Source organism: Candoia aspera, chromosome 3 (genome assembly GCF_035149785.1).
Source record: "Candoia aspera isolate rCanAsp1 chromosome 3, rCanAsp1.hap2, whole genome shotgun sequence".
Classification (NCBI taxonomy): domain Eukaryota; kingdom Metazoa; phylum Chordata; class Lepidosauria; order Squamata; family Boidae; genus Candoia; species Candoia aspera.
Genome location: NC_086155.1, coordinates 178593133 through 178608570, shown reverse-complemented (window position 1 = coordinate 178608570; position 15438 = coordinate 178593133). Strand labels below are relative to the sequence as shown.

Below are 15438 nucleotides of genomic sequence, written 5' to 3'. Positions count from 1 at the left end.
AAGACTCCACAGCTCAACCCCGAGCTACATGTATTCTATTTATTTCCATACTTCCATCCAAACGCTGCTTCGGGCTTCCCAAAGGTGAGCTGATGTCCCTCAGAAGCAAAACTCAGCCCTTGTATCAAAAGCCTAGTGGTCCGCAGTTACTCGCATCATAATTCCAAGCAACCAGATTCTCTAGCCAGAGAACCGACCCCAGTTAAGCAGACTGTGAACTCCTGCCTCGCTCTCTCAGCCGCAGTTAAGAGAAACTCCTGGCACCGCTTCCCAAAAGACAAAATGAAACGTCTTCTAATGACGGGAATAGAAACGCTTTTTCCTATCTCTATGAGCAAAAGGAGACTTACTGAGCGGCCAGGAAGCAACCTCTCTAGGAGATGGGAGCGAGTTTAATCGGCGTTTCCTGTTTCTCCTCCACTCGTCGGCTCCCATCCGGAGTTACTGGGCGCGCCCAAACATCGAGGGCCGAGGAGATGACGACAGCGGAAAAAAGAGAGGAAAGGCAGCTTGGCCGCTCTAGGCATCCCGGCCGGCCAACTCGGTGCTGGGTGTGAAATCCGGGTCACCTCTTCCCCGCCCCCTGGAGCCGCGAGCTGTGGGGGTCGCGGCGGCGGCGGCGCTTCCCCAGAAGCTCCTCCCTTAGGAGGAAAGCGGCAGGTTAGTCTGCGAGGGACGGAGGGGGGGCGAGCAGGCGAGCGAGCGGGGGCTGGTAAGGCTGGACGGAGACCGGCCAGGGGGATTACTCCACGGGGGCAGACCGGCTCTGAAACGCGAGGGACGTGAAAAACTCGCCTTTTCCGGTCAAGCAGAAATGCAACAAACAGCTTTTTCTCTTGTCCTGCATCGAAGAGCTACGCCGGTTGAATTTCTGCCGTGGAACGTTTTCCTTTCCCCTTTCTTTCCCATTTTTCTCTGGGTGAGGTGGTTGTGGTCAGTTTTCTCCTTGGACAGCCTTCGAGTGCTTGACCCAAGATCCAGGCATGGGCTTCGTCTCTGGAAACCCCCCGGGAGTGGGGACAGTGGCAAAAGTTTTAAACGAAAAGCAGAATTAGGAATGAGAGCATATTCGGCCCATGTGGCTTTGCAGATACTGTACATGAGATTTGCGGATTTAAAGTCTTGGAGACCAGAAGTTATAGTTTCAATTGATGTGAATGATGGAGTTTACTTCATTTTTGTAACAATGTCATTACACCAACTGATACAAATTATGATTTAACGGACATTCAGGAATAACAAGACACCCTCTCGCCCCAATTGGTCCTTTAAATCAAGGCTTAAGTGTAATTGTGTTTACATTTTAGCATCTTGTAAGCTGTCTTGTAAAGATGGTGGCTCAAAATTAGAATATTTTAATGAATATTTATATAACTCATAACATTATATGGGTGGCTTATAGCATAAAATAATGTAAATTCAAAACGTAGCATGATCAAAAGACATATCTATTCAGAAGTTCCATTAAGTTGAGCAAATTTTAAATGAGGTAAAAGGTATAACACTGAAGCCTTGAATCTGAAAAAAATTCAATTCTAGTATCATAACCCTAGCCATGTTTTAAAATCTTGGAGAAACATCTAAGTGCCTGTAAAATTGCTGAGACACATTTGTTAGAAACATGAGAAGGACCATCTCAATGGCAGTTCTTAAACCTTGGAACTTTCCATTGACTGGCAAAAACGTTTGGCTCATAAGCTGACTTGGGAATATGTTATGGTTGATTTTTACTGTTGGCTTACTTGATCTTTACTTTGTATGATTGTTTTATTGTACTTTGTGTTATAGCCTTGACTACCATAATTAAAAATGCTTGAAAGTCTTGTTGCTTCATGTTACTGGTTCAAAAAGAATTAGACTTATTCACAAGTAGTTGAAATTGTATCTTCCATTTATACTGCAATCTTGTACACTACCTTCTTCCTTGGAAGTAAGCAATGAATTTTATGGTATTTACTTCTCAGTATACCTGTACAGGTAGTCCTCACTTACTGACCACAGTTGGGACCAGCAATTCCATCACTAAGCGACACTGTCATAAAGTGAAACATCCCATGACTGCACTTGACTTACAACGTCAGTTCTCACTGTGTTATTTAAGCGACACCCACGGTCAGTAAGCATGATGTCACATGACCACAAGTTGTGACTTGCTGCCGGCTTCCCCATTGACTTTGCTTGTCAGAAGCCAGTTGTGAAGGTCACAAATGATGATTATATGAGCATGGAATGCTGTGACCATTGTAAATGCGTGCTGGTTGCCAAGCGCCGAATCACGATCACATGACCGCGGGGACACTGCAGTGGCCACAAGTTCAAGGACCAGTTGTAAATCTTTTTCAGCACCATTGTAACCTCGAACAGTTGCCAAACGAGCAGTGTTTCTCAATGTTGGCAGTTTTAAGATGTGTGGACTTCAACTTCCTCTCCATGCTGGGAGGGGAATTCTGGGAGTTGAAGTCCACACATCTTAAAGTTGCCAAGGTTGAGAAACACTGCTGTACCATACAGGATTGTGTTGTTAAAGATGTTAATTCCCCAGTCAATATCTATAAAATGCTATTGGTGGCCTTGCTAAGAGCCATTCATAGTTTCAAAGACCACATAAGCAGCTCTCTGGTTTTCTTCGCTCTAGATTTGAAGCTTGATCATAGGAAACAATGTGTGTGTAAAGAATGTTTACTAGCTCAAGCCAAGCTTGGGGATGTCTCAAAAATTGTTCCCAAGTGGGACTGAGCAATGCTTACCCAGCCTGCTTCTTTTTAATAAACAGCAACCCCCAAAGTGAGTGATTATGTAAATGGATTAATTAGCCATGTGAAAGAGTCCCAGTTCAGTCACTATCTGTGCTTAATGCTAAACCACTGTTGATCTGGAGAATCTTGGTTAGAATAAAATAAAATGTAAAATATCAGGGAATGCCTTGCCAAGCTAGAATCTGTCTGGCTAGTAGAGTTGAGCATCCCCCCCTCCCCAAGTTCCTGGGGAGGCATACACCAGCAACAGGTGTTTTAACTTGTTTGCACTTTATATTATGGTTTTCACTGTGTACAGTGATTGTGTTGTGCCTAATTGGCTGGGGTGACTTAGAAGTATGGTAAGTAATTAAAATAATGTTTTAAAAGATTCTTTTCACTTAGGATGCTATCCTTGGTTGATGTTTTTAATATGATACAGTATATCACCATGGACAGGGTTTGCTGATTACTAAGACTGTGTGCAACTTGAAGGGGATGTCACAACTTGAAGCCGAGATTCCCTTTGAAGCACTAGACCAGAAGGGCTGTACTGCTTCATTCTCACCATTATAAAGAACTGCTGCTCATACACAGAAGCCCTCCTCACTGGAATGAAGTTACTGGCTAAATCTAGTTGACCCTCTTAGTGCTTCTAGTTGATGCCAGGTAATTTGATTTTCTGAATCAAAGAACTGTCTCATATCAGTTTGAAGTGATGCTTTCAGATGAAGCTGCACTATGTTGCACAACTCTACCAAATACTACTATATATGGTGTTGAGTAGAAATTTACAGGTGAGTTTGTTCAGGTTCCCATAGCATTTAACTTACTGGTGTGCCCAATAGAATTTGTTTTGTTAAACTCAGAGCCAGTCTTTTTATTGTATGTGTATATGTACCCATTTCATTCATTACATGGCAGAAATATCTCAGACTACCAATATCTTGGTAACATATGCAAGAAAGGAGATTCTAGCTTTAAATCACATATTCAAAGTATGCCCACAGTACAGTGCTCAAACTTGATCCAAGAGAAATTGGTATATTAATGGTACATTAGGAGGCACATTTTATTTCCAAATCCATGATACCTCCCTTAAAATACTTTGTTAAGACAAAAAATGTGAATGAGCTAACAAGGGCATAGTGTGAGTTTTTATGCCCTGTATCCTTATTAAAAATAAGGGGAAATCTGTATTTTATCCGTCATGAAAATTAAATTATTTCGTGCACTTTTCTAAGTATGAATAAAAATGCTGTTAAAACATTTTGATGCTCTGCTGCTACAATCAGCAGTTTTCCAAAATTACTTTTCATTTAGTTTAAGCAGTACTGTAGGAATGTATCTGCTTATTTATCTGGGATTTATAAAACAGGATGAGGTTTGGGTAACATTCATTTTTACAAATTCATCAAAAATAGGGAGATTCTTATTTACTTAAATGTTAAAGAAGTTGTGTGGATTTTGTTAGTGGAAGGCTCAAAATTAACCTTTAATGCATGATGTTCTAAACTTGGAAAGTTTATGGAGAAATGTACCAATAATAGGCGGTGCTGCTGGAGACTCTAGATGAATTAAGTATCTGAAACTGCTTCAGCTTCTGTTAAAGCATGTTCATAAGTCATCATAGAGTACTAAATGTCACAGTGATTCATTCAGGAACTTATTTACATATCATGGTAGAAATGCTTCCAAACAGTCTGTTATCCCTTAACTCTTATCATCTGTTCTATAAATTAAAAAAAAAAAAATGATCTCCCAGAACTTAAAAAAATAATTTGCAATGGAGAGCGCTTTGAATTAAGAAATTTTATAATCTGTATCTCTCCAAAATAAATATTGCTGTAATAATTAAAATAAACTAGTTTGCTATAAAAATAAAGCTTTCCTACAATTTGGAAGCACAATTCATAATCACTAGTCATATGGACCAGATGCTATTTACACTGCACAATTCTATGGGCTGTATTGTTTAGAAAGGCATGAAATTAACAGATATTTTTTATTGTATACCTATAAAGATGTTAAGTTTGTATCTTTGAAGACAAGGCTATAGTCTGTTACAAAGCTGCTCTACAGTGTCCAGAACTTTTAGAAGCCATGCTTGTAATTACTGAGCAAACTAATATTTGCTCAAGTACTCTCTTTCAGCCCTAGGAAGAAAGCAATGGCCAACTGTTTCTGGAAAATGTTCCCATTTCAGATAAAGAGAAATAAAGACTGTCTTTACCAGAACCACCTACTGCTTCTAACTTTATAAGAACTGAAGTTATGCCTGAATTTTTGAAATTATATAAGCTTTTTTAGTTAGTAGAGACAGAGCCTAGTCTAAATGTGAAATATTAACTTTTCCTTTAGTTCATCACTATCAAAAATGTGGTTAATTTTAGGGACACCAAAAACATAGTAGTCATACCATAATTTCATCTAGTTCTTTGGAATAAATATATTAAGATTGATCAGAATTCATGTGTATTTTAATAAATCTGCAAAAATGTAGTAATGATTACATTCACTATCAACCAAATGCCACAGATATCTACTTTCTACTTTTTTTTTTGGTACCTTCAAGTCAGTCTTGACCCCTCACAACAGACATATACATACATTTATTCCAATGTATGAACTTTGGAATGTAGGAACTTTTATATAAATAACTTCTAAATAAAGTATTTCCTTTTATAGAAAATGAGAACATTAATGGAATCATGTGATTTCTACTTTTACCTGCTTCTCCAAATTTAGATGCAGTTGTTACATGTTCTAAAGCATTGCTTTTTTTCCCCCTTTTAATTGTAATAAAAAAGCCTAAATACCCCATGTAAAAAATAATCATTTTAAAAAGTTAATGTTTTCAGAGAGTCAAGCACGGAAAGTTTTATAAATGTTAAGTATTGTTATCTAGGCAAAGCTGTTAGCAAATCTAAGTCTATATTATACTTTCAAATGATAGAAAGCATTTAATTGAAGCATATAGAAATTCAAAATATAATATGAAATTAATCTTTTTGAAGGTTATTTAAGCTAATGACATAGTAATGACAAACTAATTTTATAGTGATTAAGAGATAATATGTAATTCTGGTGAGGCTTTTGTTGAGGCAACGTACCTGTCTTTCTTGAGACTGAGTGTATAAAAGTACATTGCAAAGGACAGTCTTGTCAAACTTCATGCAAGCACAGGCTTCTTTACTACTCTTCAGATACTCGATTCTCTGCATTCAGTAGCTAGATAACAGCACAACTCTCAAGAACTCTACATAGTAGATGAAAGCTTTGTTGAAAATAGCAGAAGCCATATTTATGCAGAATATCAGCAGCTATGGAATCCAGCCGTGTGTGTTTGTGTGTGCACGCAGGCATATGTGCATGCTTGTGTGTGTGCATGCAACATGTATGAGCCTCAGAGTTTAAATCCTAGGTTTCTTTCTCCTGCTCTTTCATGGTAATGGACTTTTGGCTGCTCTGTTTCCAGACTGGGAAGTGGAGGCCACCTACACTGACTTTACATAATGCTCTTGTCTGAGGCACTTAACTTCCCATCTTGCCAGCCTCAGCTCTCACAGGTCTGTAAGAAGGTTGTCTATGGTGAATTGGCTTGAAAAGCCATAGATCTGAGGCAGCCTACAACCAGGCCATATGGTGTGCTCAGTGTGTACGTGTAAATTTGATAATTCTTAACTAGCAGCTGAATTTGAATAGAATACTCTGGATTCCATTGGAGAAAAAAATAAAAAAATTGAGACAGAAAAAAATATTTAAAAATTAACAGCTTATTCTTCAAGAAACTTTTTTTTTAATCTGTTCAATCGTGTCCAATTCTCAGGGACTGCCTGGACAAATCCCTGAAATTTTCTTGGCAGGGTTTTTCAGAAGTGGTTTGCCATTGCCTGCTTCCTAGGGCTGAGAGAGAGTGACTGGCCCAGAGTCACCCAGCTGGCTTTGTACCTAAGGTGGGACTAGACCTCACAGTCTCCCAGTTTCCAGCCTGATTCCTTAACCACTACACCAATCTGCCTCTCCATATTTATCAATATTATTTATTACATATATATTCCCTTTGTAATAATGCATTCATTATGTCAGGAATGAGAAACTCTCACTTTGCAGATATTGTTGGTCTAAAATGCCCAGCAGTCCCAGTATGAGAAATATGGGAAGTTATAGCACTACAGCCTTTGGTTCTCCACTCCAGCATGTGGTCAACTTTATTTAATAGTTCTTTTAACCCTTTCTCCCCATTGTATTGGCATGGGGATGGGGACTAGATGGCATCCAAGTGAATTGATTACACAGGCTGAGGTTCCCCTTTGAAATTCCATATCTAATGTTTATGTTAATTACACTAGAAAGAGCTTTAAAAAAAATTGCAATTGCTGTCATGCTCTCATAAGCTAAGGTGATTTGGGAATAGAACATGATATAAATGAAAATAGTATTCCTAACCCCTCCAGGCTTTGGTACCCAGAACCTATAGTGCATTTTTGTAAGACAGTACTACCAATGAGATGTGACATTGATTGGCAGCTGGAGACACATTTTACTCTGCAATGATTATTGGCTGCATATTTCAATGCTGCCTTATTGATCTAAATGATCTTTGGAACTAAGACTCTTGGATAATATGTTCGAATATACTGGCATATTATTTATAGACATTAATTTATAAATTGTTCTATGCATCACAAACACAATTAGAAGATTTCAGTAGTCAAATTTAGAATACCAAGAGGGTCGGCTTGGTACTTTTTGTTGTTGTTTAAGCTTTGCAATCTGAATCTCTAAGGCTTGCCTACGTAGGCATTGGAGTGTGTGACCCTCCAGTATGAAAACACTGTTTGTTTTCTGCTAATTATCCTTTAAAGAGTAGGTGTGAGATGGCAATATCATTGGATTGGCATAAATTAGTTTATTACAGCAGCATTGCTGGGAGTGGGGGTGGGAGGAATGACACTCTGGAGATTGCTTGAACTCATACATTTCTGCTGCCAAAGTTTACAGGCCTGTAAATTTAAATGTAGAATTTTTGTAGGCAGGATGCATTGACAGATATGCTTAATGGAAATACATCTAGTTCTGAGCCTCAGAACAGGTCAATAATAATGCTTATATTGATAGCAGCAATGTAGGAGATGTTATTTGGTATTAAAGCTAAAATCCATGTTATCCCCTTAATCATAATTACATTAATATTGACAGGCCCTTGACAATACCCACTTTAGTATTGATAGATTTCTGTCAATAATGCATTTCTAAATAAAATACATTCATTCATAATTTGTATAATACACAGTAAGCAATGTTAACACATATCAGAAAAATTTATCTATTAATGATGCTCAACAATTTGTTGTCTTATCATATGTGATTGGCAGATGAGAACCTTTATTTTAGTAAAATAAAAATACTCTATTAGCATTTTTAAACAAATTATCAGATATATTTTAGATACATTTTGTATTGTTTCCATTCTGAGAAAGGGAAGCAGTATGAGTTACAAGAAGATACAAGTCAGAAACATTTAAAATAGACTACACACAAACAACTATGCTCTAGTATTTGTCTACCCAGTATTTTGTTTTCTGACCATGTGTCCTAACAGTGAGACACACGCTGAGACGAGGAGTAGGTCTCTAATGTTTATTACTGCTACATAAACAGAATCCTAACGAACTGAATAAGCGTGGGAAAAACCCAGACATATAAACCCCAAAGGCTAAGGCGGGCCTGATCTGTGTCTCTTTGAATGGCTGCTTAATTCCTCAGTACTACGCATGCACTTTACAGCCTGGATGGGAGCCCCCTGCTCGCCATCCTTACTCATGACACCATGATCCTTAAGGCATTTTTATTTGGGATTTGACATTCTAGTCTTAGAAGGGATGAATTAGTAAGTTGCAAGAGAGTAGTTTCTAGATTTCCCAGATGGGAATCAGTATAATCAAAACTATGTAGTGACACTTAGAAAGACACTAAGTTGTAGATCAGGAAGTTCCTGGTCCTGACCTTACCTTGGTCTCAAATTAACTGACTTTGAACAAGACTCCCTCTCTCTCTCTCCCTTTTTAGTCTTAGATTCCTAGAAGTAGATGCAAAAGACTATTTAATTCTAACATTCCTTATCTTTATGCATAAGTTATAGAGCATTGGCTTTTCAATCGCTGCATCTAAGGACTTATTCGGCATGAACTATTCTGTTATGACACCATGGATGGTGCAGCAGATTTGTGAGGAGCTGTTTCAGTTTCACCTTCCAACCTGTCATCAATAAAAGCTTTCCAGAGATAGTTTACAAATTCAAAAAATAAATAATTTAAGTACAGGAAAAAAATATTCTTACACTGATAAATAAAGCAAGTTACAGAGTACGCGTGTATGTTTGTGTGTACCTGGTAATTAATAGAGCAGTGAGGATGCCAGGAAGCACATTGTGTAAAGTTATGACATAGGTAGAAACTCTCTGGGTATTCATATTTTATGTAAAATACATTCCCCCTCAAAAATCACTATTTAATCTCATATAATGTCTGGCACTTTATATGACAGCATTTTACAGTGAATGCAGATTTGAGTGGCGGTCCATGCTGACATTGTATTTGGGGGCATTTAAGATGGTAACCATCTGCTCAAGACTTGAGGTGAGAAATTCTACTCAGGAACAGTGTTCACCATGCAAACACATCTTTGGTTATGTGAAGTGGGAGGGACAATAGAAGATACAAGTAGCACTGCCTGGTACAGGTAGTCCCTCATTTAGCAAACATAGTTGGGACCGGCAACTCGGTTGTTAAGCAAGGCAATCACTAAGTGAAACCATGACTCTGCTTAAGCTTTCCTTTGCCTTACAGACCTATGAATGTCGTAAATGCGAAGAATGATCATAACATTACCTTTTCATCATTGTTGTAACTGTGAACAGTCGCTAAATGAGGACTACCTGTATACAGATGGTACAGTAGGCAGCAATATTAGTGAGGTCTATCTGGCCACTGGAGCCCAGAAGTAGCCCTAGAATGCCAGGTTTTAATACTAAATCCAAAGTAAGCACTTAAGGAATCTGAACCTCAACATTATGAAAGTGTAAAGCATAACAAACTAGCATTTTAAAAGGGACTTAAAGCAATCTGAGGTCTTGTAAATTTAATGAAATTTTAAAAAATGAGAACCTATAGACCAATAATGTTCTTTCTAAAATGATAAAAATGATTTATATAAAGCCAAACCTGGTTGGGTGTTACTGTTCAATCACATGAATTGAAGGTGCACTTGAAGCACAGATCTTAAGACTGCTTGTAGCCCCTAAAAGCTTTGAATGACTTCTCAGAGATTTTTAAAAGTTGATACCCAATTGTAATTAATTTACAGAAGGGGAAAATGATTAAATACTTGTCTAGAGGGCAATTATATTAACTATATTTAATTTTATTTAAATGTAGATATAAATGGAATGAAATAAAATTTAATTTTTATCTTGCTACTACTTTTTGGAGTATAGCCTTCAGCATATCTCTCAAAGGCCACACTCAGCCTTTGGCCTTAAAAAATGTTATGGACCTCTGACCTCAAATATCTGGGTGGGGGAATAATAATTATGAACGTGCTATCTCTCAGGGAAGCTTGCCCTGATTACTACATTTGTCTTAAATTTGAACATTTGCATTATCACATAGAAGCCAGTGTATATACTGTACAATACCATGGACATGGAAACCAATGTACTATCAGGATCCTGGTTCATGTAAAAATCAACATGTATACATTATACATATATATATATACATATACATATACATATATATATATATATATACACACACATACATACATACATACACACATACAACATGTATATAAGATCTCTTCGCCATGCAGATTTTATTATATTTATATTTTATTGTATTTTTAATTGTAATGGTTTTATATTTTAGTTTTGTTTTATTGTAAGCCGCCCAGAGTCCCCCTGTTGGGGAGAGATGGGCAGTGAATAAATTTATAAATAAATAAAATATACAGTTGAACATACACATATTTGCTGGAGAAAAACATCAAGGGAACTAACCAGAGTGGTCATATGTTGACTGTTTCAGTTTTAATAATGCCTGAACATGACTACTGAAGATGCAGATTTTAATGCCTTTAATCAGTGACTACACTGATGGTACTATATGAGTATTAACAATATTGGACTATCTTAAAATTTACTCTGAACTTGACTACATTATCTGATACCTAAGTATCTAATACTGTTTCTCAGAAAATAATAAACCATTAAAAAAATTAACTGGTTCAGTTTCTTTTAAAACCATGGAGAATTCAGTAAGAATATTCTAGCAGAAAAGAAAAATGTGATACAACTACCTTAAGATATACAATTGCTAATTAGTTAGCCCTGAGAGGCTAAGTACAGGAACTAAGTGATAGCCAGCTCTCCCTTATCTACATTTCTTCTGCTACCATTTACTGTCCCATCTTGAAATCAGATTGCAACACTGTCCTGATTCAAAGAAATTAATCTCACATTAGCCATAATACCACATTGGTGCTGTAAATAAATCCTCATGGTATATGGAACCTAAGATTCCAAGCAATGTTAGCAGGGATTTCTCAGGGGGAGAGATAATAAATGCAGCTTGCTGCCATTACCATTTTTTTTCCTTAGTGGGGTGTGGGGTGGTAGTATGATAGCTTCATCCTCTCCCCGTCAGCTAACACAAGTAAGTAATCATTTGGAGGGGACAACTTTGAACTGAATGTTAGTTTTAGTTAAATAAGTGAGAATTTTCCCCATTGGGCACAGAACCCACTATACACTGTACTTGTAGCATGCCTACCTTGTCTTCTGCTTGGTTCTCCTTTCAAATCATGGCAAGGTGTGTTTGTTAATTACCATCCACATTAAAAAAAATACTTTTAATTTTCATATTTGATCAATGATAGGCAGTGCTGTGATCTCATAATGCAACATTTTTGGAACTTAAATAGCTTTTTAAAATACAGGATTATGTTATCTGTTTCCTTGCAGCTAAATAAACAGCCTGGGCAAGTCAAACCAGTTTTTAAAATAAAATGTTCTTTTGTGAGGAAGGTGAGGTACATTCAGATTGTCATATCATACATAACTGAATACTTAATGGTTAAATATAATTGTTGGGTTACACATTATGCCTTTTTATGTAAATAATATTATTAAAGAGAGATTAGATGACTGTCAATAGCATAGGTGTGCATGTACTTGGACAACTGAAGATCCAGATTTAAAATCTTTGCTTCCCACTCGGTGAGATTGGAATAAGTTAATTTTTTTTAGAATGAATTGCTCCTGACTGGTCTAGCTCATGAAGTTGTTACCAAACTGAAAGGAATAAATATGCTAAAGGACAAAAAAAAAGTAATAGAAATTATGTTGATGAATTTATTTTTTGTTACAGAGGGTGCCATGTTGATCATGGCATTGAGGGACAACAATGGCAAGAAAGTGACTCCTGTACTCAGAATCAGTCAGCTGGATGCACTTGAACTAAACAAGGCCTTGGAGCAGCTAATTTGGTCCCAGTTTACGTGCTGTTTTCATGGATTTAAACCTGGACTCTTGGCTCGCTTTGAACCAGAAATTAAAGCATCTCTGTGGCTTTTTTTGTGGAGATTCACCATCTGTTCCAAGAATGCAACAGTGGGACAGGCTCTACTGAACATTCAATACACAAATGATTTATCCCAGATACAGAAATACCAGACATTGAGCAAACAACAGAAATTATGGTATCTTATTTGTACTGTTGGTGGGAAATGGCTAGAAGAAAGGTGTTATGATTTATTTAGCAAATGTCCATTGGAGTCATTCCAAAGGACAAAATATTTTATCAACTTAATAGTTAGGCTTCTCAGACTTTGTGAGTTGCTAAACTTCCTGATTTTTCTTCAGAAGGGAAAATTTGCTACACTTACTGAACGTATTTTAGGAATCAGGTCAGTGTTCTGCGAGCCACAGGGTGTCCGTCCAATTGCATTTGAATATATGAACCGAGAACTCTTGTGGCATGGATTTGCTGAATTTTTGATGTTCCTTTTGCCACTTATTAACATGCAGAAACTCAAACTCAAGATTTCTTCTTGGTCTTTACCTATTAAGGAAAGTTTCAGTAATGAAAATATGTCAGAAACAAATAACAAGGAATGTTCTGTATGCGGCGAATGGCCTACTATGCCTCATACTATCGGCTGCTCCCATGTTTTTTGTTACTATTGTATTAAAAGTTGCTTCTTATCAGATATGTACTTTACTTGTCCTAAATGTGGCACTGAGGTGCAGGATCTCCAGCCATTAAAATATAAGGTAGAAATGAAAGAGATATAACTGACTTGCTGAGGTTTTCCTCAAATCGATAACAGAATATAACTTGTAAAATTGACATAAATAATTTACAGATATATTGCAGTTGGGTCCGTCTCCCCCCGATATAATGTTGGTCTTGTCTTTCTATAATTCTTTCCCTTTACTACATAAACTCTTTTACTATAAACAGAGGTGTTCTAATGCCATCATGTATTTAAAACCTAATAAAGTTTTTTTTTAAAGTAAAGTGATATTTAGTGTGTTTTACCTAACTTTTGCATTTTTCCCAAAATGTATGCAAGATCTAGAATATCTGAGAAGTAACCTTTTTTAAAATGCATATCCTATTCTAGATCAGTGGGAGGAAGAGAAAAATCTCATGGGCTACCCAGCCAAGTTGTTAAAAAATGACAATACCTCAGTTTGCAACGTTTCACTTCAGGAAATGGTTGTTTAAAAAGTAACATTTTGAGAGAGGAAATTTTAAATTTGAAACTCCTATACCTATTAAATTTAACTTAAATAAAATCTTAATAGCTTGTGTTCATACATATTACCTATGTGTCATGGAACAAAATGCCCATACCAAATGCTTACTGCCATTTAGATGACAATTGGTTATCTTCTTCCCTTGATAAATTACTTGGATGACTATACATTTGTATTTCTTCTCTAATCATTCAGAGGAAGTGTATGTTGCATTGTGCAAGGAAGCTGACATTTTCTAAGGCTAGTTTTTGGCCCTTCTGACTGGTTTTAGCCAATATTAACTGTCCTGTGTTTCTGTCATGTTCATCATTTCAATGTTCTGTTAACATCGTAACGTTTCTCATGTCAAACCTGTCAAACCTCTAACTCGTATATTACATGCTTGCACGTTTGCGGGTATTTTCCATTTCTGCTGTGTTCTTTATCTTGTACTTTGGAATGTATGTTTGGGTTACTGACTCTTTTCAAGGTTATTTTCCCAGGCGCATGTAACGGTTGCTAGCACCTGGGAGGGGGGGGGTTGCTAACAAGCATTGGGGGCGGGACCGCTTCGGACGCAAGGCTTTTAAGTTTGTATTTGGCGCACTTTTGCTCATTCTCAGCTTTCTCTGTATTTGCATACTATTCCTTTAATAAATCAGTTATCTTTAAGCCCTGGCTTGTGAGACTGAGTATTTGGGATTAGGCAACCATTACAGTTTCTCCAACTCCACTATCCAACTTCATCCAGCATCTCAACAGAAATCCCAATCTGATTCTTGGAAGAAACATTTCTATCACTGTTGAATTCTTCAATTTCATCTACTACATCCCCAACCAGATTAGAGCTCATATTTTCCACAATGTCCTGAATGTCTTGAGTAAAAACTTGAAGTCAGAAAAGATCTGTTTAAAATCTTGATGGAAGTAAGAAAAATTCTATTTAAAACCCTGTATGTCTCACTCAGTAGATTATGGTGCCCCCTCGGAGCTTGACCAGTGAAAGTCAAAGATATGAAAAAGTTCCAAAGTATGTTTACACAAAGTGAAAGTGAGATAGGCAGACAGTTCCCAAGGGAAAGTAGAAACAAAGCTAAAGATTTAAATCAGCTAATTCAATGTGTAGGAAAATGCTAATATCTTCAAATTTAATACCAAAATAATAACAGGAAGACAATTGTTTATTCTCAATTCTCCTTTATATTTGGAAGGAAAACGAATTCCAAAACTTAAAGATTTTTTTTTTTAAAGTAATCCCAAAAATAACGATAAGCACTGAGACCCCACTTCTCCTTGCTGTAGAAAGCCTCTCTTAGGGTACATATACTTTAAAAAATATATACATTCGGTGATTTAGAAATGGGTGGCTGGTCTTAGTGTCCCTTTAAGGCTACAGCACAGCTTGGAAAATGGTGACGTCCGAGCCTCCCAGCTAGTTCTTGCCAGTTGAATGCAAAACGCTGTTTGCAATCTGGCTGCAGGCAGCCATCCAGAGGGCAGATGGGGTGATTCCTGGTGTTTTCCTTTATCTGGAGAACTCTCCTGGGCTTCAAGAAAACCTGCCTGAGTCTGAAAAAAAATTACTGCATTGTCAGTTCCGCCTGCAGAGTCCGTGGGCACAGCTGCTCAGCCCACCATGTCCCCACGGGAAGTCCATTAAAGGGCAACAGTTCTATCCCAATTTTTTTATCTTTTTTATCTAGCATTTTCTTGCATGCTATTCATAATCCTGTTTTTGGTTTATTTGGATATTTTTCTTGCTTTAGTTTTAGTTTGTATAGTGTACCCAATATTTAGAAGACTGTTGAATTTCCTTTGGTCTGCTAGTAACATTGCTTGCTCTGTCAGCCCTACTTATCAGTGACCTATTAACTGATCTTTTGTTGAGGGTCCAGGTAT

The 15438-nt window shown here is 37.2% G+C and overlaps 1 protein-coding gene across 2 annotated transcripts; it reads left to right on the top strand.

Moving 5' to 3' along the window:
• The first annotated feature begins 514 nt into the window (after positions 1-514).
• On the top strand, positions 515-13307 carry PEX2 (peroxisomal biogenesis factor 2). 2 transcript variants are annotated; one of them, XM_063299406.1, is made up of 3 exons: positions 515-660; positions 9285-9376; positions 12167-13307. In XM_063299406.1, the coding sequence occupies exon 3, from the start codon at positions 12175-12177 to the stop codon at positions 13090-13092; it is 918 nt and encodes a 305-aa protein (XP_063155476.1). In that variant the 5' UTR covers positions 515-660; positions 9285-9376; positions 12167-12174; the 3' UTR covers positions 13093-13307. The 2 variants fall into 2 exon arrangements, with proteins under 2 accessions (XP_063155476.1, XP_063155475.1); XM_063299405.1 differs by lacking the exon at positions 9285-9376.
• Positions 13308-15438: the final 2131 nt, after the last annotated feature.